The 21,881-nt window shown below is 57.9% G+C and overlaps 1 protein-coding gene across 2 annotated transcripts in view; it reads left to right on the top strand.

Moving 5' to 3' along the window:
* The first annotated feature begins 753 nt into the window (after positions 1-753).
* Positions 754-21,881, top strand: part of Nfix (nuclear factor I X) — a 98,568-nt gene continuing 77,440 nt past the window's right edge. The window contains exon 1 of one of the 2 annotated variants that reach the window (XM_077109418.1): positions 754-913. In XM_077109418.1, coding sequence (XP_076965533.1) covers positions 887-913 — 27 coding nt within the window. In that variant the 5' untranslated portion in view covers positions 754-886. The remainder of the gene's footprint in view (positions 914-21,881) is intronic. The other variant, XM_077109420.1, reaches the window with a different exon arrangement.

The following is a 21,881-nucleotide window of genomic DNA, read 5'->3' as shown; positions in this document are numbered from 1 at the left end:
TAGTGTGTATCTGTGAGGCCCACGAAGGTGCATCGGTGAGTCTGTGTCTCTGCGGGTGCTTCCTCTTTGGAATGCCTGTGTGGGTACCATCATATGATCGGCCTGTGTGTCAGCGTGTGGGTCTGGGTGTGGGTATCACGGCGTGCGGGCAGGGGTATGTGTCTATGCCGGGTGTGCGTTGGTGTCTGTGCTTTGTTGCTGCATGAGGAAAGGGTGGCCATGCGTTCTGTACGTGACATGTGTGTCCGGGTCCGAGCCCCGCTACGTGTCAGCGTGTGTCTGCGCTGGAACGCTGGCCAGCACGTGTCGAGGTGGCCGCGTCGGTGTGCGCCCCCGCGTGAGTGTGCGTGCGTGTGTGTGCATGTGTGCATGTGTGCGTGTGTGCGTGTGTGCGCGCCGGCCGCCCGCCGCTCCCCCGCCCCGCCCGCCCCTCCCCGCGCCCCTCCTCCCGCCCGCGCCGCCCGCCCGCTCCCTCTCCCCGGAGTGCGCCGCTTCCAAACTTTGTCTAAACTTTCACTTTCACAGCGCGGCGGTGGCGGCGGCGGCGGCGGCGGCGGCGGCGGGCGAGGGTGACCGGCCGAGCGGCGGCGGCATGGAGTAGACGCGCGGCGACAGCGGCGGCGGCGGCTGCGGCGGCGGCGGACGCGAGAGGCAGCGGCGAGCGCGGCGGCGGCGGCGGCGGCGGCGGCCCCGGAGCCCGCGGGGCCGAGCCTGCAAGCGGCGAGCGCAGAGCGGCGCCGGCCGAGCGCGGGGCCAAGGGCCGGGCGGGCGCAGCGCGGCGGAGGCCGGAGCAGCCGAGCCGGAGCCGGAGCCCGAGCGCGAACGCCGCCTGCCGGGCCTCCCCTCGCCGCGGCCGGCCGCCGCGCTCCCGCCCGGGCGCCCAGCTATGTACTCCCCGTACTGCCTCACCCAGGTACCGGCCTCCGCCCCCGCGCGACCGGGGGAGGGAGCGGGCGCGGGAGGCCGGCGGGCGGCGCGGGCGGGCGGGCGGAGGGGGCGCGCGGCGGCCAGCGGGAGTGAGCCCGCGGGCGCTGAGGGGTGTAAGTCGTGCCGCCGGGAGTCCGGGCACGCGTGTGGGAGTCACCGCGCGCGTGCGACCCTGGCCACCCGGAGGACTCCTGTTGGGGACTTCGCTGGTGACCCGCTGCGTGCGTGGCGCTGTCCCTGGGGCACAGGGCGGGAGTGCGTGAGAGTGTGCGCGCGCGTTCTACTGGGGTGCGGTGAGCAGCGGGACTCCAGCCGACCTGTGGGGTGACTGTGGCGCGCACCGGGGCAGCGTGGCCGCTGGCAGTGTTTGCAAGGGTGACAGAGTGGCCGGAGGGTGGTCCCGAGGACACAGAGAGGACCTTGGGTCTGCCGATCTCCCTGGGGCGGGCGCAGCGGTTCCCAACGGTGGCAGTGTCTGGGGTGTTTGGCGGCTGCCTCTGCGTGCCGCTGGGGTGCCCCGGGCGGGCCGAACTGCCCGGGCGTCTCCCCAAAGTCTTTGTTCAGGCCTCACATGAGAGCGGGGCTAAGAAAATGGCGGGGCTCCCAAATTTCGGAGGGGCAGAGGAGGGGAGGGAGGAACGGGCGCACTGCCAGCTGGGGCCGCGCCTCTCCACCGACCCTGGACGTCGCAGCCGCGCCCCCCCAAAAAAAAAACTTTCCTTGGTGCAAACTTTCCCGTACCAGCGACCTGGGCTGCTGCGGAGTGGACCTGGTGGCACCCTGGGAATCCCGTCCCGCCACTCGAAGGCAGGAGGGGCGGGAGACAGCGGTGGACACAGACCGCTGTGTTTCGACCACACCGTCGGGTCAGCCTCCAGTACAACAGCGCCGACCTTGGCGCGCTGGGAGAGCGAGTCCCGCCTCCAGCGAAGTTCTCTGCGCGGCTGAGGCAGAGACAGAGGCCTGAATCATGCTTATCCTGCTGTCCCACTCTCCCTGGGTGGTAGCATGAGGTTCTGAGTAGGCACAAAATACTATAGTGGCCCCAACAGCACTGCCTGCAGGGCCAGGCCACTGGCAGGTAACACAGATTCGGGAGAGGGGACACCTGGGGTTGCCTAGACCTGCTTACTGGCCAGGCCTGTCTGTGGCAATTCTCTAGGCCTGGGGCTCCAATTGTCCCCTCTGCCCAGCTTGAGCCCTGCCAGCGTGCCCACAGTTTATAGTGGATGTCCAGGTGGATGTGGCCAGTGACTGTGCCTGGGGTGTGCCAGGAGGTTTTGAAGGGGCAAGAGGGCACATTCAGGTGGGTGTGAATCGAGGCCTGTTTGTGCTCTTGTATGCACAGGTGCAAGTTTGTGTGTGTGAGAGAGTTAATCTAGAGCCTTCGTGCGGCCCTGTGGGCTGGCTGAGATCAGGCCTGCGTGGCATAGACATGTATGACCCAGACAGCGGGTTTTCCTATACAAGGCGGGTCTGAGTCTAAGTGAGTGTGGGCAGGGGTGCACATGTGTGCTTATGTCTCACTGTGTGTGTGCAGGTGTGAGCAGGCACTCTGACTGCCTTGGTCATGTGGGAGACCCCTACATCTGTGCCTCCAACTCTACCGCTGGCCGTTGTATGTTGGATCACCCACATGAGGCCCTTGCCTAGCCAACTGGGTCTGCGCTGTGGCTGCTTTTAGGTTGACACTTCGCTGGCCTGTGTGACTGGAGTTTGAGGCCTGGTGGGACCAAGACCCCATGCTCAAGCAGCCCCTTGTCCACCAGGCTGCCAGCCCTGCTCCCAATCCAAGCATGCCCGACATCTGGGCCTGCTCCCCACCCCCACCCCATGGCCTGGCTGAGACACCCACCCTTCGGATTTCACAGCACCTCAGGAGAGAAAATGCCAGCTGATTCACTGGTGACAAGACTAGGAAGGGACTGGGTGGCCCCAGACTCAGGGTGATGGCCGCGCTTGGCTCTGTGATACTCCAGAAGGGAGTATGGGCTTAGTTCTGTGTGAGCTGCTGCCCGAGTGTGCCAGGCTGGCTGGGAGGGGAGTGGGCATGGTATCACCAGGCTGCCAGCCCTGCATGGTGGGCAGGGAAACCCCTCGGCTCTGGGCAGGCTGTCCGCTGGTCAGCCGGGTCTGGCTGCCCCTCCCCGGCAGCCACAACTCTGTTTTTACAAATCTTTCTGCTTCCATAGTTTGCCCTGCCGGTCTCTGCTTTCCTGACGGTCTCTGTCGTTGGCTGTCTTTTTCCCTGTCTCTGCTCCTTTTCTGTCTCTCTTTCTCCCTCTCTGTCCTCCTGTATTTGACTGTCCTTGTCTCTGGTCTGGACCCATCTCTGCCTCCCCCGCTGTCCCCTGAGTCTCGGACTCTTCTGTCTCTCCCCAGCCTCTCTCTGGCCTCTCTCTCTCTCTCCCCCTTTCCTTTTTTTCAAACCAGAATTGGCTTCGATTTTAAAGTCAATAAATGATTGAGCAGGAACGAGCTTGGAGCAGCGGGGCCCTGGCGGGGAAAGGCACTGTGGGTGAGGGGGAAGGGCGGCGGGGGTGGGGGGCGGAAATCTCCTTCTAGAAAAAGCATCAAAATCCAGGGCGGCCAGGCAGGGCAGTTGCTGGAGATGCTGAAGCCCACTTCAGACACAGGCCCAAGTCCCAGGCAGAGACAGCGGGTAGAGGTAGACACAGGGGACCCCACAACAAACAGAGAGATATGCGCTGAGATGTGGACACACACATACACATGCTACTCTGTCACCAAGGTGGGGATATAAGCATTTTGGTCACACTGGCATGCAGACGCATGACCATTGACAGGCATACAGATCAGGAAAATGTGGACGTGTGTTCAGCATGTACGCGTAAACACGTGTGAACCCCTCAAGATGGGACCCATGTATGGATGTCGACTCAGAGACGTGGAATACCTCCCAGACCCATGGCCATGGAGACACATATGGATTCAGAAAACTGTAGACCTGTGCTCACAAGCACCCTCAACACACTCATAATGCGCCCGTGCGTGTGCGTGCACACACACACACACACACACACACACACTCCTCAAGGCAGGACACGAACACGGGCATCATTTCACGGAGACAGTGATACCTCCCAGACCGGTGGAGCCCTCAGTACACACTCGGTGGAGTGTGTTCACCCCACACACTCACAGATCCCAGGTTGGAGTGATGCCGGGTGTACACCTTTTACACAGAGAGAAAAGGCTGTTGGTTCACCCGGGTGTGCGCACACATACCTTCTCAAACACAGAGATACATACTGATGCGCGCGCCCCCCTCCTGGCCACGGGGTTGCACATACAACATGCAGACACTTGCGAACACAAAGACATCCATGGGCGTGCGCAGATACACTCACCCTCAGACACACACCTACGCCGATAGTCCCTGCCTCCGGAGCAGCAGAATGTCCCTGCACCTTTGTTTCTGCGCAGTATCTCACACACTCCTATGGCGGGGAGGGGGTGGGCCATGCCCCCTGGGCCCCTTGCTCTGATCCTCTGGGTCACTATGGCTATGTCTCTGTCCTTGCGAAGCGCTGGCTCTCTGTCCCTGTACTAACCTGGTGCTTTTTTTCCCCCCCACCCCTACTAGGTCCTGGGGATTGCACCAGGGGCAGTCTACCACTGACCTTCCTCCCCAACCCTTTTCACTTTTTTTGTTGCCCAGGCTGGCCTTGAGCTTGTGCTCCTCCTGCCCCAGCCTACGGAGTTGGGGAATACAGACGGGTGCTATCCTACCTGGCTCTGGGACTTGCTTTTCATAGCGTATTCTCTCTTTGGCTCTAGCCCGGCACACACGTCCCACCCCAGCAGTGGACATACAGGAGGCCTGGAGAAGGTCACTGCTGGGGCTGGACAGGGGCTATATGAGATGTTCTAGTGCAGGGCCAGGCCAAGTTCAGAGCCGAGACTCTGCTGGGTCAATGCGGCAGGGGGAATACGGTGCTCTGGGAACTGGAGCCAGGGGTCCTGCAGCCAGGGGTCCTGCCCAGCCATGAGAGTCTTGTGTAAGCCCAAAAGCTTCCAGTCAGAGGCTGTGGGAAGAGGGGTCAAGGGCTAGGCTTTGCCATAGTTCAGCACCCAGTTTCAGCTTTGGTTCTGCATCTCTTAATCCTATAACTCGAAGTGCAGGGTTTTTACGGTCTATAAAATGGGCATGACTGTGTATCTCTCTTGGGCTGTGAGGAGGCTCAGCACGGTGCTTGGCATGTAGCAGATGTTCCAGAAATGCACCTGTTCTCGTTTGAGTGGTCATCCTCCTGGACCCATTTATCTGAAAGAAGGATGCTTCTGAGCGGTGGACGACAGGGTCAGGCACCTCCCCACCATGGAAATCTAGTGGACTTCCTGGAGGAAGGAGCAAGAGAAGAATTTTGGGGGCTAGCTCTTGGTCCAGCTCTTTCCTCTTGGATGGAGTCCTATAGGCCAAGCACAGGGAGGCAGGGCTTCAAGGTAGGAAGGGATGATTACGAGGGTGAGGAGGGGGGCATCCTGCACTGTCTTATGGGGACCTGACACCCTCCTTCGGGGGCTCTGAGCACCAGTAAAGAGAAATGTGTACAAATGCACGCCCCAGAGGGAGTGAGACAAAGAGCTCAGAGACTTGGTGCATCTCGATGGCAACCTCAGGGATGTCCCCACAGCTCAGAGCTGTTTCTACGTCTGTGCTTGGGTGTTGTCACTTGGACCCAACTGTGGGGCAGGATTTGGCTAGATCAGGTGGGCATTGCAAGTGGGTGGCAAGCTGACGCCATAGCTGCTGGCACAATCTCCCTGTGGTCACTGTCTGACTGCTGGCCTATGCATGTAACCCGCTGGGAACCTGGCCTTGCGGTCTGCTTGGGTCTTGTCCCCAGATCTCAAAGTGGGAATTTGGGGTCTTGTAGCTTTCGTCCTCTAGCTGGACCAAGGGAGACAGGGGAGGCCGATACCTGTCATTTTCTCTGACATGGTGCTGCGGACAGGGCTCCTGTCTCCCCGGAGCCCTGGATGTGGGGACTGGGGAGGTGAGAGTGGCTCTCAGAGGTGCTGGGGTTCTTCTAGGTCTGTGGGAATCGATCAATGCCCCTCAGGGCCACCATTTTCCTGTGGGTGTCTGTATGGCCAAGCGTCTGTGGGGTCCTTTTCACATATCTGAATATCTGTCCCTGGGTGCTATCTGCACGTGACTCTGAGGACCATCACACTTTCCCTCTCTTGTGTATTTGGTGACATTGCAGTGGTGGGGGGTGGGGCATGATATCAGGCATGTCCTTGTGCTTGACATGGTCTTTGTGTCATGGTGCTGCCTGGGCAGTCCATGGGGATTGGTATTAGTGTAGCTGTCATCGTCTCCATCTTTGATTATCTGCTTCCCATGGAAATGACCATGTCACCCCACAGTGTGTCCTATGTACAGCCGTGAGACCGAGTATGTTACCTGGCCGACCAGAGCTTACGCCTCCACGTGTGCGCGAGCCTGTACCCGTCAACCCATATCCACATACATGCCCATGCGGTCTCCGGGTGTCACCCCGGCTGTGTTGTTGTGCATCATGGGCTTGTCCCTGTGACTCTCATTGTGTTCCTGGCCACATGGTCCCTTCTCCCTGGCATTCCTGTCCTCTCGACATGGTGCACGATGCCCACTATGGCGGCTGGGTGAGTGGCTGCCAGCAAGCTGGCTGCTTGGTCCCTTCCCATGAGGCTGCACGGCGGTGGTGGCCTGCTGTGGGCCCCGCCCGCAGCCCTGGCCCGGCGTGGACAGAAGCCTGTTGTGCGGCGAGGTGCGGGTGTGTGTTTGGGCCGCCCACAGGTCTCCCTCTGTCTGCCCAGTGCACATTGATCTTGGCTTCTGCCTGTGGCCGCCCTGGCCTGGCCAGCTGGGTGTCCGGCTGTCTCTGAGGGCCTGAGCCCGCTGTCCCTGCAGTTCCCGCCACCCCCACAGCCAGGCCTGCCCCAAGTCCCTGCCCCGAGCCACTCGCAGGCCCTCTGAGGCTCCGAGGGCGCGGATTTGGAAACTGAGGCCCCCCTTCCTTCCCCCTTCCTCTCCCTCTCCTCCCTCTCTCCTCCCTCCCCCTCCGGCTCCCTCTCTCCCTCTCTCTCCTCCTGCCAAACGCGTCTTGGCTCTGTCTGAATATCTCTCCTCCTCGATTTTTGGCTCCAGCTCTGGGCTCGCTCACTAAAGGAAGAAGGGCTAGCTCCCCGCCCCCACCCTTCCTCACCGCCTCCCCCTTCCCGAGGAGCCCCTCTGAGGGCGGGAGTGGCCTCATATAGTGGCCTGAGCCCCCCAAGTGGGCTTGGCCAGGGGGGGGCACAGGCCTGGTGGGGGAGGGGCAGGGTAGATTGGGCCTGGCAGCCCCAGGCCGGCAGCGGGCAGGGTAACTGTGCTGCCCGGCTGGGCGGGCAGGCGGGGAGGGGTCGGGGCATGGAGCTGGGGTGTCTGGCTTCTGGTGGGGCTGGCAGGCCTCTGTGAGGCGCAGCTGTGCCCAGAACTCTGAGTTGCGTTTGCCACCACTACCAATGTGGCTGCGCCAGCCAGCGAGGGGAGGCGAGTCGCGGGCACTGCGGCGCTCCGCAGCCAATCAGAAGCCGGGGTTGCACTGGGGAGCTCTCCCCCTACTGGGCCCCACCCTGAGGGGACCTGGGGGTGGTGGCCAGCAGCAGGCAAGGGGCAGTGCCCACCACCACCATCAAGGACCCTGCCCCCTCCGCTAAAACTCAGTGCCAGCCTTCCTGGCACAGAGCAGGCAAGACCAGGGGTCTGTCCGTCCCCACCTGAATTTGTGTGAGCTAAGCTGGAGGAAGGGACTGCTCAGAGGTGCACCGGTGCCCCCTGCCCCCCACAGCCAGGCCTTAGGGATTGGGGTTGGGGGCCAAATCATCCAGGTGGTTCCGAGCAAATATGGGCTTTGTTAGTCGGATCGTCTGGTGTGTTGGGGGTTATTCTGAGTCCATTTCACACAAAGTCACACATCCTCACTGGCACATGTGGGCACAAAGAATCCTGCTGCCATACACTGGCATTCTGTGCCTCCCTCCCCTAGGCTCACAGAGACATAGACGTTCACACACAGAGGCTGCCCTGGACGCAGACACCTGCAGACACCTAGCCACACCAAACACTGGCACAGCATGGCACGCCCAGGGGGTTCCCCTCAAGAGTGCAGACGCATGGGACACCCAGTGACATGGCCACAGGTTATAAAGCACAGTATAGACACAGACTACCACCTTTGGTCACCCAGGAGCACACACCAAGACCGTGAGGAACATGGCACCCATGCCCAGTGGCACATCAGACTCCAGAAAAACCCAGCCAGCACCAGGCACACAGGAACACACACGGCACATGGGCCGTGCAGCACTCGGGGCACGTGGACACACACACCTCCCAGACCCACCCAGGGTGATTTGTCCACTGGGAAATGTCTGGAGAGATTTTTGGTTGTCACACTTGGAGAGAGGACTGCCGTTGGCATCTGGGGGTAATGGAGGCCGGGAGTGCTGCTCAGCACCCCACAGTGCACAGGACGCCCCAAGGCAACGAATGATCCAGCTCAAGAGTCAGTAGTGCCAAGGTTGGAAAGCCTGCCCCGAACACACACAGGATGATGTGGGTATGGCTGGCCCTCAACACTCGTGGCGTGCACACACACGTGCCACTCTCAAATGCGAGGCTGGCTGATGTGGCGTCATGCGGTGCTGCTCACCTCCCAGACACAGGTATTGTCTAATATGCAGCTATCCGCACACAACCCCGGGCACAAACTGTGCGGTGTGTGCACGGTGCCACGTTACCCCAGCACGCAGCGGCAGGACTCACGCCCCCACATGAGTTTGAGCCTGGTCACAACTGGCCCTGGTTGGAAACAGCATCTGAGAGATGAGACCTGCCCTCCTGCCCCTCGCCCCGCCAGCCTTTCTGACTGATTTTAAGAAGCATCCATAAACCTGACCTCTCGGCGTAGAATTTGGAGCCCTGAATCTCTGCCCTGGTTTGTAAAAGCCTGGCATGGGGGCCAGCCTGGGACTCCATATGCCCACCCCTGCCAGGATATCACTGGCTTTCTGGACCCAGCAGCCGAGGGCCCCACCCTCACTGCCCTTCGGCCATAGAGAGAAGGAAGGCGGACAAAGCTACGTTCTCAGGCTTGTCTGCCACGGGGCTCTCTCCAAACCTTTGACTTTTTATGTATTTATTTTTGTGGTGGTGAGGATGGAACTCAGGACTTTGTGTGTGTTAGGCAAGCGCTCTACCACCAAGCCACACCCCTAGCCCAATCCTTTGGCCTTTGATTTCCCCATTTATGACCCTGGGGAGAGAGGGAAGAAAGATGGGTGGCAGAATAGTAGTGGGAGAAAGCCTTTTGTAGGATCATAGCAAAACGAACGGTTGTCTCCCAAATCACAGTGATAGCTAGCATGTACCATCGCTCACCATGCTAAGTGCTTCTTAGCTCACCTCCTGGAATCCTGGGCGAAGCGGGTACTGTTGATTAGGAGAGTGGAGCTTCAGATTCAGCTTCTTGGGTTTGGATCCTGGCTCTGCCTCTCTCTAGCTGCGTGACATTGGGCAAGCCACTCAACCTCTCTGGGTCTCATTTTGTCGTTTAGAAAACAGGGCTTGTAGTAAGGATCTGAGGAGCTGGTTTGCAGAAAATGCTTCAGAACTGTGCTTGATGTGAAGCAAATGCTTTATTTGATAGATGACAAGCCAAGAATCAGAGAAGGGAAGTCCACTGTTACAGTCAAGGTGGGATGTGGTGGGGCCTTCGTCAGTCCTTTACCACTATCCGAAGTCTTGCCGATGGAAGAGAATTGCAGCAGGTTCTCTGGCCTTTACCCGCACAGTCTCGTACCGCCATTTGGAGCATGCCGCAGCTGTCAGTCCTCATCCTCTCCTTACTACTCTGACCTTCAGATCTTCTTCCAACTAGGGCTCAGAGAAAGGGTGTATGATGGTCTCACCCACTCTGAACCTACGCTGGCCAGTCTTGCCCTCACCCCACAGAACTGGACAACCTCTCCCACACCTTGCTGGGCACCCAGCCGGAGCCCGCGTGCTGGGGGTGCAGCCGGGGGCCTATGCATTCCTTTGACAAATATTTACCAAGCACATCCTGGGTGCCAGGCCCTGTTCTAGGCCCTAGGGGCTCGGCAGGGAGCAAACCTGGCAAAGGTGCCAGCCTTGGTGGGAGGGCAGACAGAGAATCTGATAAACAAGGGAGTGCCCTGTCCTTGAGATGGTGCTAAGTGCAGGGGGGAGAGCGCTCAGGACAGGCCCGAGGGAGGATGGGTTTAGCAGAGGGGGTCAAGGATCAGCATTGTCCTGCCAGTCAAGTGTGGCCTGCAGGCCCCTTTCCGTCTCAGACAGGCAGTCTGGAGGTCAGGGTGTGTGGTTGAGCATGGTTGTCTCCAGCTGCCCAGAATGCAGGGCCTGTTGTGGCTTCATGATATCAAGGATGGATATCCTTGTGGGTACACCCTATGCTGCCCACCCAGGACCTGGGGACAAGATGGCTGGGATCTCTCCTGTACAGAATCCAGGCCTCGATGGGCACTGGGTATTCTCAGCCCTGCCACTCTGAGCCAGGGGGTGGAGCAGGGGCAGCTGGTGGCCCAGAGTGGCACTTCCACCTGGGTCCCTTGATTTAGCTCCCCCAGGGCGGGCCCAGTTTATTTTTACCCGAGCCTGTCACCCTGGCAGTACCAGGCTGCGCCATCTTTGCAGGGTCTTGGGTACTTGCCCATAGTTTGGGGGCACACCTGGCTTTGCCTGTTGGGCCCCCAACTCTCACTGGGCTCCAGACTCCATCTCCCCTCAGAGTTCTGGATTGAGGGCCCTAAACTGGGCGCTGATGGGGTCCATGCTGCAGGCTGACAACCATCGTGCCCAGCCTGGTGGCATTTGGTTTGGCCCCCTGCCTGTCCGCCACCCCCACCCTGCGCCTGGGCAGAGATGAGCGGCTGCCGCTGCCAGTCTCCATTTCGAAGCTTGGAGTGGGGGTGGGGGAGTGCTGTGCGCCTGTGGGCCCCCTGCCTGTCCTGTGCCACCTAGGGCTCATCCTCCCTGGGAGGGCCCCTGGCTGCCTCGCCCGCCCGCTTGCTGCCCCTTTGCAGCCCGGAGCTCGGGAGGATGCCCGCCTGGCTTCCATCTTCCCGCTCCTTCCCTCCCTCTCTCCCTCTCCTGTAATGGCTCACCATTTTTGGCATCTCTTCCCCTTCCCCCTCCCATAGGCGCCAACCTCACTTCCAAACCCGCCATTGCTGGCTCTCGGGCCTTCTTTGCTGCTAAGGGCTAGGACCTGGAGATGAGGGTTTGGGGGGACCAGGCGTGAGGGCATTGGGGCCTTCTGGATGCTGTGCATGTGTCTGGAGGGCACGTGCCCTCAGCCAGCTGGCTCCACCCATGTCTTCTTTTAGCCTCAAGGTTGGCAGAGCCAGATGCGATGAAAAGTGAGGATCCTTCTGTGTCTCACAGCCCCCCGGGGCCCCATGTTGCTCTCTGGGCTGCCAGAAGACCAGTGTGGGCATCTTCACCCAATCCCAGGGCCTGGATTAGCAAAAGACAAGTTTCATGCATGGAGTGTCCCTATGTTCCTCTCCCAAGATCCCCCCAGATCCTCAAGATTCTTGCTCCCCTTCTCCAGAGCTAGGGTGTGGGGGGAAACCAAGCCCTACATTGGGCCCTTGTGCCCCCAGAGGGGCAAGGGACTTCAGAGAAACCGGTTTACTGCCCCCCCCCCCCCAGTCCGCTGCCCGCGCCTCTCTCGGCACTAAACAAAGTTTGCTAAGTAACTTCAAATGTTATTTGAGGACGGCCTGGCCTCAACCCAAGGCGGCCCTGTGGAAACTTGTTTTTCGCTGCCGAGGCTGCAAGTATCAAAGACACACTTTCGGGGGGGGGGGGCGGTTTGCTTCGATGCCTCTTCCCCCCTCCATGGCAGGGGCTGGCCCTGAATGGACACTCAGACACATGGAGCCGACATACACAGGCCAGTGCCGACAGAGGACCTTCACATCACCCTCGGGCCTGTACATCAGAGACGGCAGGGGGACGGCTGTGGAACACAGCGCTCATCATGTGCACACAACATACCCACACTGCCACGCCAAGGAGGCCTGGGGCGTGTGTGTGTCTCAGGTGTGCCCCCAGCCCAGGTCCCTGGATTCTCCCAGCTGGTGAAGTTTTGCCACATTGAGGAAATCGTGGCTCTGATGCTTGGACTGGTATTTTCATGACTCGGGGGCCCAAGGAATAGGTGGACAGGTGCCTCCTAGCCTCAGTTTCCCCAACCATAAAGGGAAGTTGTGGGTAGGAATGGCACAGGAGGCAAATCCCGTCTGAGCAGGAGAGCACCTGGGCTGGGATCTTGGTCTGGCTGCTTTTCAGCTGTGCCTGGGTCTTCTCATCCCCCGGCTGGCTGAGTCCCTAAAGGTGGGCTTTGAACATGGTATCCACTGATGCTCCTGCCCATCCTGATGGCCTGAGCCTGGTGTGTGCTCCCCATCCCTGCAGGGCACCCCACCAGCTCAGGGCTCTCAAGGTGCTGGGGAATAGCCCATGGCAACCGGGCTGCTCCCTCTCTTCCCTCCTCAGGCCCTTCTCTCTGGTTTCTTTCTCCCTTTCTGTTCCAGCATTTCCCATCTTTCTCCAAATCCCCCTTCTTCCTTCCCTAGGTCTGCACTGGCCTGGAGTTCAGAGAAAGTGTGGGAAATAGGCACAAAGTGTGTGTCCTTCATCGAAGCCAGCCAGGCCTAGGGTCCTTCGTGTCCGTGACCACCCTCCTGTGGGTATTCCAAGCCTCAGCAAGAAGCTGAGGACTGGGCACTTGAGCTCACACAGTGGGTCAGGAAGGCCTCCACAGTGCCCTTCCATCTCTCACCTCTGAGGTTTGCAAACAGGTGGCCCCCATGGAATGCAATGGAAAAGCGAAGGCCCAGAGGGGACACAGGGCTGCCACTCTCTCTCAGTCCCCAAGAGCCTCCCCACCCTCCCTGTCACCCTAATCCTCACTGAGGTAGGTTTATGGGGTCCCCCAGTCCCAGCCCCACACACTGCCTCATCTCCACTCACAGTCAACGCCCGCAACACCCCGCCACCCGCAGTCTGTCGCGCGGTGACAGCCTGTCACAGGCACCGCCGCACACCGGCACAATCTGTCGTCCACGCACAGTCTCACACACAACCTGTCACACACACGCACGCACACACACACACACACAGCGGCACAGTCGCACACACAGCCAGCCTCACGCGATCACACCAAGCGTCACAGCTTGTCACAGCCATAGATTCCTCACAATAAAAATAACAGCTACCATCTCCAGAGCAATTACGCTGGGCAGGCGGTTGGTGGGCAGGCAGGCAGGCAGGAATCCATGACCTCCTGTGACCTGACCTCCCAACACGAGGCATCTGTGAGGAACCTGTTTTACAGATGAGGAATCAGAGGCCACAAGGTCAAGTACCAAGGTCATGAGGCTAGAAGTGGGGTGACAGGAATTAGCCATGTCCCCAGGGGCATGCAGGACTAAAACAGGTCACTCCACCTTTCCACCTCCTCTTGTCCACCACAGGCTCCACCTCCTGGCTCTTCTCTGCTCTCCTCCCTTGCCATTCCCCCCAGTGGGGAAAACTGAAGTTGTAAGCAGCCCAGGTCAAAAAACAGGGGAAGGGGCTTACTAGTCCGCTGCCTAAGGTGCTTAAATTGTCCTCGGCTGGGGAAAATTGACCTGTCCTCCACCTCACATGCTACTTGGTTCCAAATGGGGCACTGATGGGCAGTGTGGGGCTGTGAGAGGGGGTTCCTACATGTGCTGTGGGCACCAGTTTGAGGTCTGATGTGTGGTTGCCCTTGGAGAAGCACCCACGTGGCCCGAAGTGATGTCAGCCTGCGGTTCTGTGGAGATTCCTGGGTAGGCTGAGGCGGGAGTCCTAAAAAGCACAAGTCTCTGGACTTCAAGCCAGTCCTCGTCCACACGGGTGGAGTGGGCTTCGTGGGCTCCAGGGCCTCCCAAACTCCCGAGCCCAGGGCATCTGCACCCTATCCACCCCGCCCCCACTCATCCGCGTTCCAAGGGCGCTTCCTCCTCTACCACCTCCTCTGCAGCTTGCCTTCCCTAGCTTTTGCCTTCTTTGTTCCACCCCGCCTGCTCCCCGGGGCTTCCCCCATTAGAGTTGCCTCAGCCAAAACCAACACGGTTCCAACGACATCCCGCCGAGGCCCGCCGGGCTGCCGGCCCTGCCCCTTGGCCTGCTGGGGGGCCAGATCCCGGCTCCGAGGAGGCCCGACGGGCGGCCGCCGGCACGTGGCGCTTGGAAGCACCCGCGCACAGTTCTGTGCCGCGGTCCAGAAGAGGGACCCTGGCGCACGCGGACCCCTTTCCGAAACCCCAACAGGATATTTGGGGGTCGCACACGCACGTAAGAAGTCTCCCGCACTTCACTCCAACCGGTGTCTGGAGCACGCCTTGGGATCCCATCCGGATCCCAGGCTTATCTGCACACACAGGCCTGACACTCCAACGAGGCTTCCGAGGCTTCCGGGCGCACACATGCCCATAAACACGCTGAGCCTGGTACCTGATGGGGTCGGGAACACAATCCATCATCACTCCCCTGGTGGAGCCGGGATGGGCTTTGCCAGCCGAAATAATGCCCTGCGCCTTCAAGAGGGTGAGGTGAGAGGGATGTTCCTGGCTCAGGTGGGTCGGTGAGCCTGCAAGAGCCGCTAGTGCGCACACATATGGTTCCAGGCCCAGGAGTGCACACACCTCCCTGACCTGCACAAGCGTGTATTTCACAAACCATACACCTGTCAGGCCGCCCAGGGCACCTGGCTCCAAAGCCGCATTCAGGTTGTTGGGCAAGGGAGTTGGGGGGATTAATTCCCACCTCGTCCTTTTCTCTGTGAACTCTCATCTCCCCAAATGTCCCTGGGGGCACAGGTGAGACACCCCAGAACTGCTTCTGCACAAGGACACCCCTGCATGCACTATATTTATATTTGAAATTTGTACTTCCATATAATATATATATATATATATATATATATATATATATATATGAATTAGCACCTCCATATATATATATATATATATATATATATAAATAATATGATACACACACACACACACACACACACACACACACTGCTCCCCTCGCCCTTCCCGCTCCACTTTTTATACTTGGATTTTAACACCCCCAGTAGGTTTCGTACCAAACCTTCAAAACCCATTTTGCTAGGCAGGGAGGTGGGGCGAGGCAGGAGGAGTTCCCCCCCTCCTACTGCGGACGCCCCACGTTTGTAAAGACCGAGACCCCTTCTCCTGAAGGGCGGGACTGCACCACCAAATCCCGCAGCCCTTCCCGAAACACAATCGCGGGGGTGGGTGCTGGCGGCGAGACATTGCTTTTTGGTGTGTTTGCTGTTGCTGCTTAAATTAATCCTGAGTGACAGCTCGCAGTTCTCCACAAAGAGGCCATTTAACGCCCCCCCCCAACAACCCCGGGCGAAATTTCCACTTGCCCCCCTGGGTCCAGCTTGGCCGCTCGGGAATTTGCTTCCAGCGCTCCTGGCCTTCCCCTAAGGTGCGCCGCAGGCGTGGAGGCGGGTTCCTTGAGCGTGCGCCATGGACTTCGGGAGTGAGTGTGGGTGGGTTTTGGAGGGGTGGGAGACGTCTTAAAATAGAAGCGCTTGGCGAGCGAAGGTGGGGAAGGGTGTCCCAGGACTTCTCAGAGTGCCCCAATGCCCAACCATAGAGCTTCAATGTCCTAACCCTGCTGAAGAAAGTCAGATGGTCTTCTGTGTCTCAGAGTGCCTCGAGGGGAGGAGATGGGCTGCTCTGCACATTGACCTGAAGCCCCCACCCCACTCCGGAAGGGCACTACTCCACGTGCCTGTGCATACCCGGGCAAAGACATGCCTCCGGGGAAGTGTGCTAGCCCCAGCTTGTGCCCCTTGAAAGGTGCCCGCCGCCCACAGGCTTCTTTCATTATAGCCTCCCGGGTGTTCTCTTAGCGCGTGGCATTTCCTGGACCCATTGCTACAACTGGCTCAAGACTGGGGAGTGCACGCGGAGCTGGGGGTGGCGGGGATGCCTCCCTTGGGCCCAGGCCGGAAGAGGGCCTTCAGCTTTACACTCCACAGAACGTGGTCGCACACTGCGGCTGCCACTTGCACCGCGCACCGCGCACCGCGCACCGCGCACCGCGGGATGGAGGGAACAACACAACCCTCGATGGTGTAGAAGTCTTGGAGCATGGGGCACTAGGGAACCTCCTGGCTACGAGCGGATGGTGCGCGTGCGCGGCAGCAAAAAGGCGGGAAGCAGTGCTTCGAGGCCCCGTATGTGGGAAGCGTCTGTGGCGCACCCCAGGACGCTCAGGCCGAGGCTCACCCGGAGTTGAGTGGGCAGTGCCGGACCACAGACCTCGCGGGCAGGTGAGGGGAAAGAGAACGAGTGCGAAGGGGCAGCGGTAATAAGCGAGGCCTTCAACCATTTGTCCTGTCAGAGGCCCCAGAATGAGCCCTCCTGCTGCCATAGGCCTTTGGGGGTTCCATTTTTGTCCTCCAGGCCTCTCGCGCGGGGCGGCTCCCTACTGCCTGGGGCCGGCTGAATCCCTCTCAGCAGTCCCCCCAAAGTGACTCCCCCTAGAAGACACCTGCGCCCGCAGCGTGGAGGGCTGGCCTGGTTTGGGCGCCTGCGGTTTCAAACTCCGAAGGCCGCGGCCCGAAGGGACTCGGATGTGGGCGCACGAGGTGGGGTCCAGGGCCGCCCAGGCGCACTCTCCCTCCTGCGGCCGTCCTGACACCCCGTGGAGGTTTTGGATTGGGACGCGGTGGCGGCGATTCCTGCTGCTGTGTGACCCCCTCCAAGTGTCTGGGCTCCGCCGTCCAAGGGCAGCGGGTAGCGCAGTGGGCGCCGACCGTCTGCCCTCGACCGCGCCGCGTCCTGTGCGCTCGCGGACCCGGGCCTGCTCCCAGCCTTCCCAGCCATCCCTAAGCCGCCTCTTTTTAGGGAGTCATGGCGGGGAAATTTGTTAGGGGAGAGTATTGTTGGTTTGCAGGGTTGGCTGAGTTTTGGGGCGTTTGGCGTCCAGCGAGAACCGGGAAGAAATGTGACCAAGTGGCAGAAAATGCGCTTCCCTCGTCCTGCATTCAGGACGCCCGAGATGCGAAGCCTTAAAGAACATTTCAAAAAAAATTTCCCCTAAATCCCCTCGGACCAACACCGCCTTGCCTTTCGGAGGTAGCTAATTGAATTTGGGGCGCCGAGGCCGCCCTACCCAGGGCTAGCAGCGCTGCGGTGGGACTCCCGGGGCAGGCCAGAGGGAGAGGAGGAAAAATGGACGGGGGGAGGGGTGCGGCGGCCAGAAAACTTGTGCGTCCAGCGGACCCGACTTAACCTGTTGGAGGAGGAAGCCGGTGTCCCGAAGGCCCGGGAGCCGCCCAGGGGCATTCAGAGAGAGTGCCCTGGGGCCTCCGGTCCCTTCGGAAGTCGGTTGTAACCGTCTTCTCAAAACCCCAATTACTTCAGTGCGCTTTGGTGGTGTTAGGTCCATTTGCTTTTCCACGCGCACGTGACTCAGCCGGCCCCAGCTGCACCCGGGGAGGTGAAGGGGGCCCTGCACCCTGGACCCGGAGCGACCCATCCAGGTTGCAGACTCCTCCGCTCCACTCCCAGCTCCCAGACAACACTTAGCTCCTTCCCTCTTCCCCCGCTTATATTTCGAGCCTTTCTTCCCTTTTCTTTAAAAACATTTTTTTTAATTTAAAGGAGTTTTTATTACTTAAAAAAAAAAAAAGCATGCGAGACAGAGGCTGACTGATAGAAACAGGCTGTTTAAAAAGGGGGGCGTAATGTACTTTCGGGTGGCACTCGGGAGATGGCCATCCTCGCCTGCCCGGACCAAGCCTGCTGTGGCTGATTCCCGGGTAGAACCAGGCGTCAGGCACTCGGGATCTCTGAGGCTGAAAAGGCGCTATAGAAATGCAAAGAATTATTATGGATTTTAATAAAATTGTGTCTCATTTAGGAGCGCGCTTCTGCGCTGCCTCTATCGTCGGAGCCCGGGTTTGCCACTGCAAGGTCTGTAATCAGAGAAAAATACCAGCTTTGTTGAGGGTTAGAATATATCATTGGCTAATGTGTGTGGTTTTTTTTTTTTAAATAATACTAAGCATTGGAATAATTAAAGAGTGAGAAATAACTCGTCTCTCCCCTCTCCTTTCCATTCGGCATTGTCTTATTTAAAAGCGGAAAGAGCGCTTCTCCCGGGAGCTGGTTAGTTTTAATGCTGGCTTTTTCCCTCACCCGCCTTTCCCTTCGCTCCGGTCTGATTCGCAAATCCCCAAACTGGCACAAGCCGGGAAACTTGCGGCCGGTTGTTCTTCTCCCGGAGTTGGAGACAACCCTCCAACCCTCCCCCGCTTCTGGGCCCTGACCCACTGCCTGGCTTCTACCAGAGCGATTTAAAAAAGAAAGAAAGGAAGAAAGGAGCCGGGCTCTGGTACCTCGATGCCAGCCGAGGGCGCGTTTCCCAGGCGGCCGGCTGGTGGGAGAGTCAAACCCAGAGTACGGGGGAAGCCGCCTCAAGCTCACCCACATCCCCATCCCCCCCCACCAGAAAAAGAAAAAGGGATCAAGTATTTCTAAAGATCAACCACTCTGAGGGCTTAGATCCCTTGTCTTATTTTATTCTATATTTTGATCCTGGAGATTGAACTCGGGGGTGCTTTACCACTGAGCTATATCCCCAGTCTATTTTATTTTGAGACAGGATCCCCCCCTCCACTAAGTTGTCCACGCTGGCCTCAAACTCTCTATCCTCCTGCCTCAGCCTCCCTGGTTGCTGGGATTATAGGTGTGCATCACTGTGCCCAGCCCCTTGTCATATTTTAAATTAAGCCAGTAGTTCTTTTTTCCTAGTCTCCATATGCATTAGGAAAAGAAGATGTGGTCCTGGAGAGCCTGCCTTGGCAGCCCTGTGTGCTTGGTAGGGGACAGAGCTGACCGCTGGGCTGGGCCTGGCATCACCTCTCCCACAGTGTCCACAAGGCCCAGATCTGAGAGGAAGAGCAGGGTCCAGGGGTGCTGCTTGGAGAGATGTGGGAATTGGGGAAGGGGCTTTCTAACAGGGCTGCAGAGAGCTGCTCCTGGTGGGTGAGATGGATGAATGTCTTGGGTCTTCCTCCAGGTGTGGGGTACATCACTTGGAAGGAAAAAGGGGCCTCCAAAGAGCCTGGGAAAGAGGAGGCTCCCTGTGAGAAAGGAAAGGGGAAAGTAGGCAAGAAGTGGGGGCAGGGGCTCCTGCCCACAGGCGCCAGTGGCTGTGCAGTGCCTGCAAGTTGCTTAGGGAGTTATTTATTTATTTGCTTCAGGTGTTTTTAATTAAATGTGTTTCTCTCGTATTTTCCTTGTTATTTGGTGCTTAGACTTTTCAGCGATCCCTTGCATTTGTCGTTTTACATAAGCAGAAACTTTTTTCCCCTTCCTTGGAGAGATATTGTGGGAGGTATTTTGCCTTTAGTGCTTTCTCTTTCCTGCTTTTTTTAAAATTTAATTTTAAAATTATAAAGTAAATTTAGTGCTAGTGAAAGTGAGGGGGGAGCCAGCTGGGGCTTGAGCCAGGGAAAGGGTAGGCGGACCAGGGTTCAGCTCCCTTCTGAGAGGCGGCTCGGCCCAGGACCCTGGGACCTAGCCTGCTGCTGCCCACCTCTTCCTCTATCCCCTTCTTTCTAAGCACCCCACTCCCCTTCATCATCTTGTAGGGGTCTTGTGGACCTGGACCAGGGCAGCCAGCTCTGTTGGTTCTCACTCTGGCCTCCAGAACCCCTGGCTCTGCAGTCAGTTTCCCTCCTGACCTACATACTGAGGCCCCCACCTCAGTTCCTGCTTGCAGGCAGGGTGAGAAGGGGGCCTTGATCCCCTCAGTCACTAGGCTGTTTGGCTTTCAGCTCCATGGGTCCTGATTGTCCCCCACACATGCCCTGCTTGTCTGCTAAACCCGCTGTACAGTTGGTTGCCCTGTTGATGGGATCAGAGTTGGGCAGGCACTGAGAAAGAGACAGGGAACCCTTCTGCAGCAGTGAGGGTTATCGGGGCTTCTTTTCCCCACACATATCTGTGGTTCACATGAGTGGCACGTGCTGCTCTATAACACGGCTGTGCACATAGGTGTTCACAGTTGATGCTACTTGTATTTAGCAGAGCTATTTCTAAAGCATATAAATTAGGGGAACTCTAAGCTTAAAATTTTAAGGCCTGTTCAACGGTGCTGAAAATGTTTATTTCTTAATCTGGGTGGAGTTGCATGGGTGTGTTCTCTTTGTGGAAATGTATCAAGAGGCACACTTACAATGGGTGCACTCTTCTTTTTATATACTCCACTCTTATGTTAGAAAGTTTATTTTAAAAAGCAGAAGCCCTGGCCTCAAAGGTAAAGAAAAGGCCTTGCATTACAAAATAATAATAAAAATTAAAATTAAAATGTCCTCCAGCCTGTTTCCCTAAATCCTCCCTGCTCCGAATAGTGGGAGGGCTTGTAAAAATTAGTGGTCTGATAAAAAAGCTCGGCAGGCATGTGGTGCTGAGGCTTCCTGACCTGTCCACATGTGTGGAATGCCTAGAAACCACTTGTAGACGTAGGTGTAAATGTAGGATTTTAAAATCTCAGGACTGAAGGATAAGAAGTGGTAAGGGGGAACTTACTTGCCAATTACATTTTGCTGTCAACATCTGGAAAGCAAAATTGCAGCTGTCTTCCTGCCCTGCTGATTGCCACCTCTTCTTTTTTTCTGCACACTTTAATTTTTTGTATGCTTGCCATCCATACTTCAGTTTTCTGCACTGTTAAAACATTTTCACGGTTCTATTCAAATTGAGTTGTTGGGTTTAGACTTTTTTTTTTTTTTTTTTTAGAAAGTATGTATCTTATAGTCTGACAGCATGATTTTTGGAGCGGTTTATTTGAACAGGCCTGAGCCATCGGTAACCCCCTCCCTATCCCTTCCCTCCTCCGTATTCCCAGAACTGCTCAGGCCAAAAGTGCCCAGAGAAGACGGGCGGCTTCCCTCGCCCAGCTCCCTCTCATTGCCTCTGTTCCTCGGGCAGGTACTGACAGCATCGCCCTCCACGGCCCTTCTGTGGTGTTTTTGTTTTCTCTTCGCCCCCCAAAAATATTTGAACCAAAAAGCCTCTTTTTTTTTTCCTCCACCCACAGCACACTGAAAGGGCTAGTGAACCGTGATTCAACAGAGCGAGGGCGCTGCTTTTCTTCCTCAGCATTAATTAACTCAAGTTCGTTAGGACGTTGGGTCTGTCGCCCACAGTTTTCTCTTGTGTGTGCTGAATCGGGTCATAGAGGGAGACTTCCCGTGCAAACAGTTTGTGTTGGAGCTGGAGGACGCAGAGGGGGAGAGAGGGTGAGAAAGAAAGGGAGCCGGGAGGGGACGGAGAGCGGCTGAGGGGTGGGCGCGTCCATCCAGCTCCTCCAGGCGCCTGGTGCCAGCCTCCGCAGGGGCCAGACACCAGCGAAATGAGGATTCTCGAATTTCCTTGGCTCTGATCCTGATAATAAAATAATTGGGGGAGCAGTACATTTTGAGGGATTGAAAAATATCCTTTTGACTCCTCAAATTGTACATTTTGGGGAAGCTGCTTGCCCAAACAGGGTGACCCACCTTCCTCAGAACCTTTGAGCAATGAAAATCCCAGAGCTGGGCTCTGCCTGTTGCTGCAGTAACTGCAAGAAAGAGGCTCCCTCAGGGCTGAGGGTGCTGGCAGATCAGAGTGGGCTCCGCATAGGGGGCTCAGAGAAACCCTTCCTCTCTTCTGGCCTCTTGTTCCTGTGCCAGGGAAAACGTGTCAGGCAAAATCAGGCAGTGTGGGGATGGACCCTGACCTCCTGCAGAGGGGCTGGGAAGGCTCCTGCCCTTCAGATTTTGTCACAG

Source organism: Callospermophilus lateralis, chromosome 1 (assembly GCF_048772815.1).
Source record: "Callospermophilus lateralis isolate mCalLat2 chromosome 1, mCalLat2.hap1, whole genome shotgun sequence".
NCBI lineage: Eukaryota > Metazoa > Chordata > Mammalia > Rodentia > Sciuridae > Callospermophilus > Callospermophilus lateralis.
This window is presented reverse-complemented; position numbering and strand designations above follow the sequence as displayed.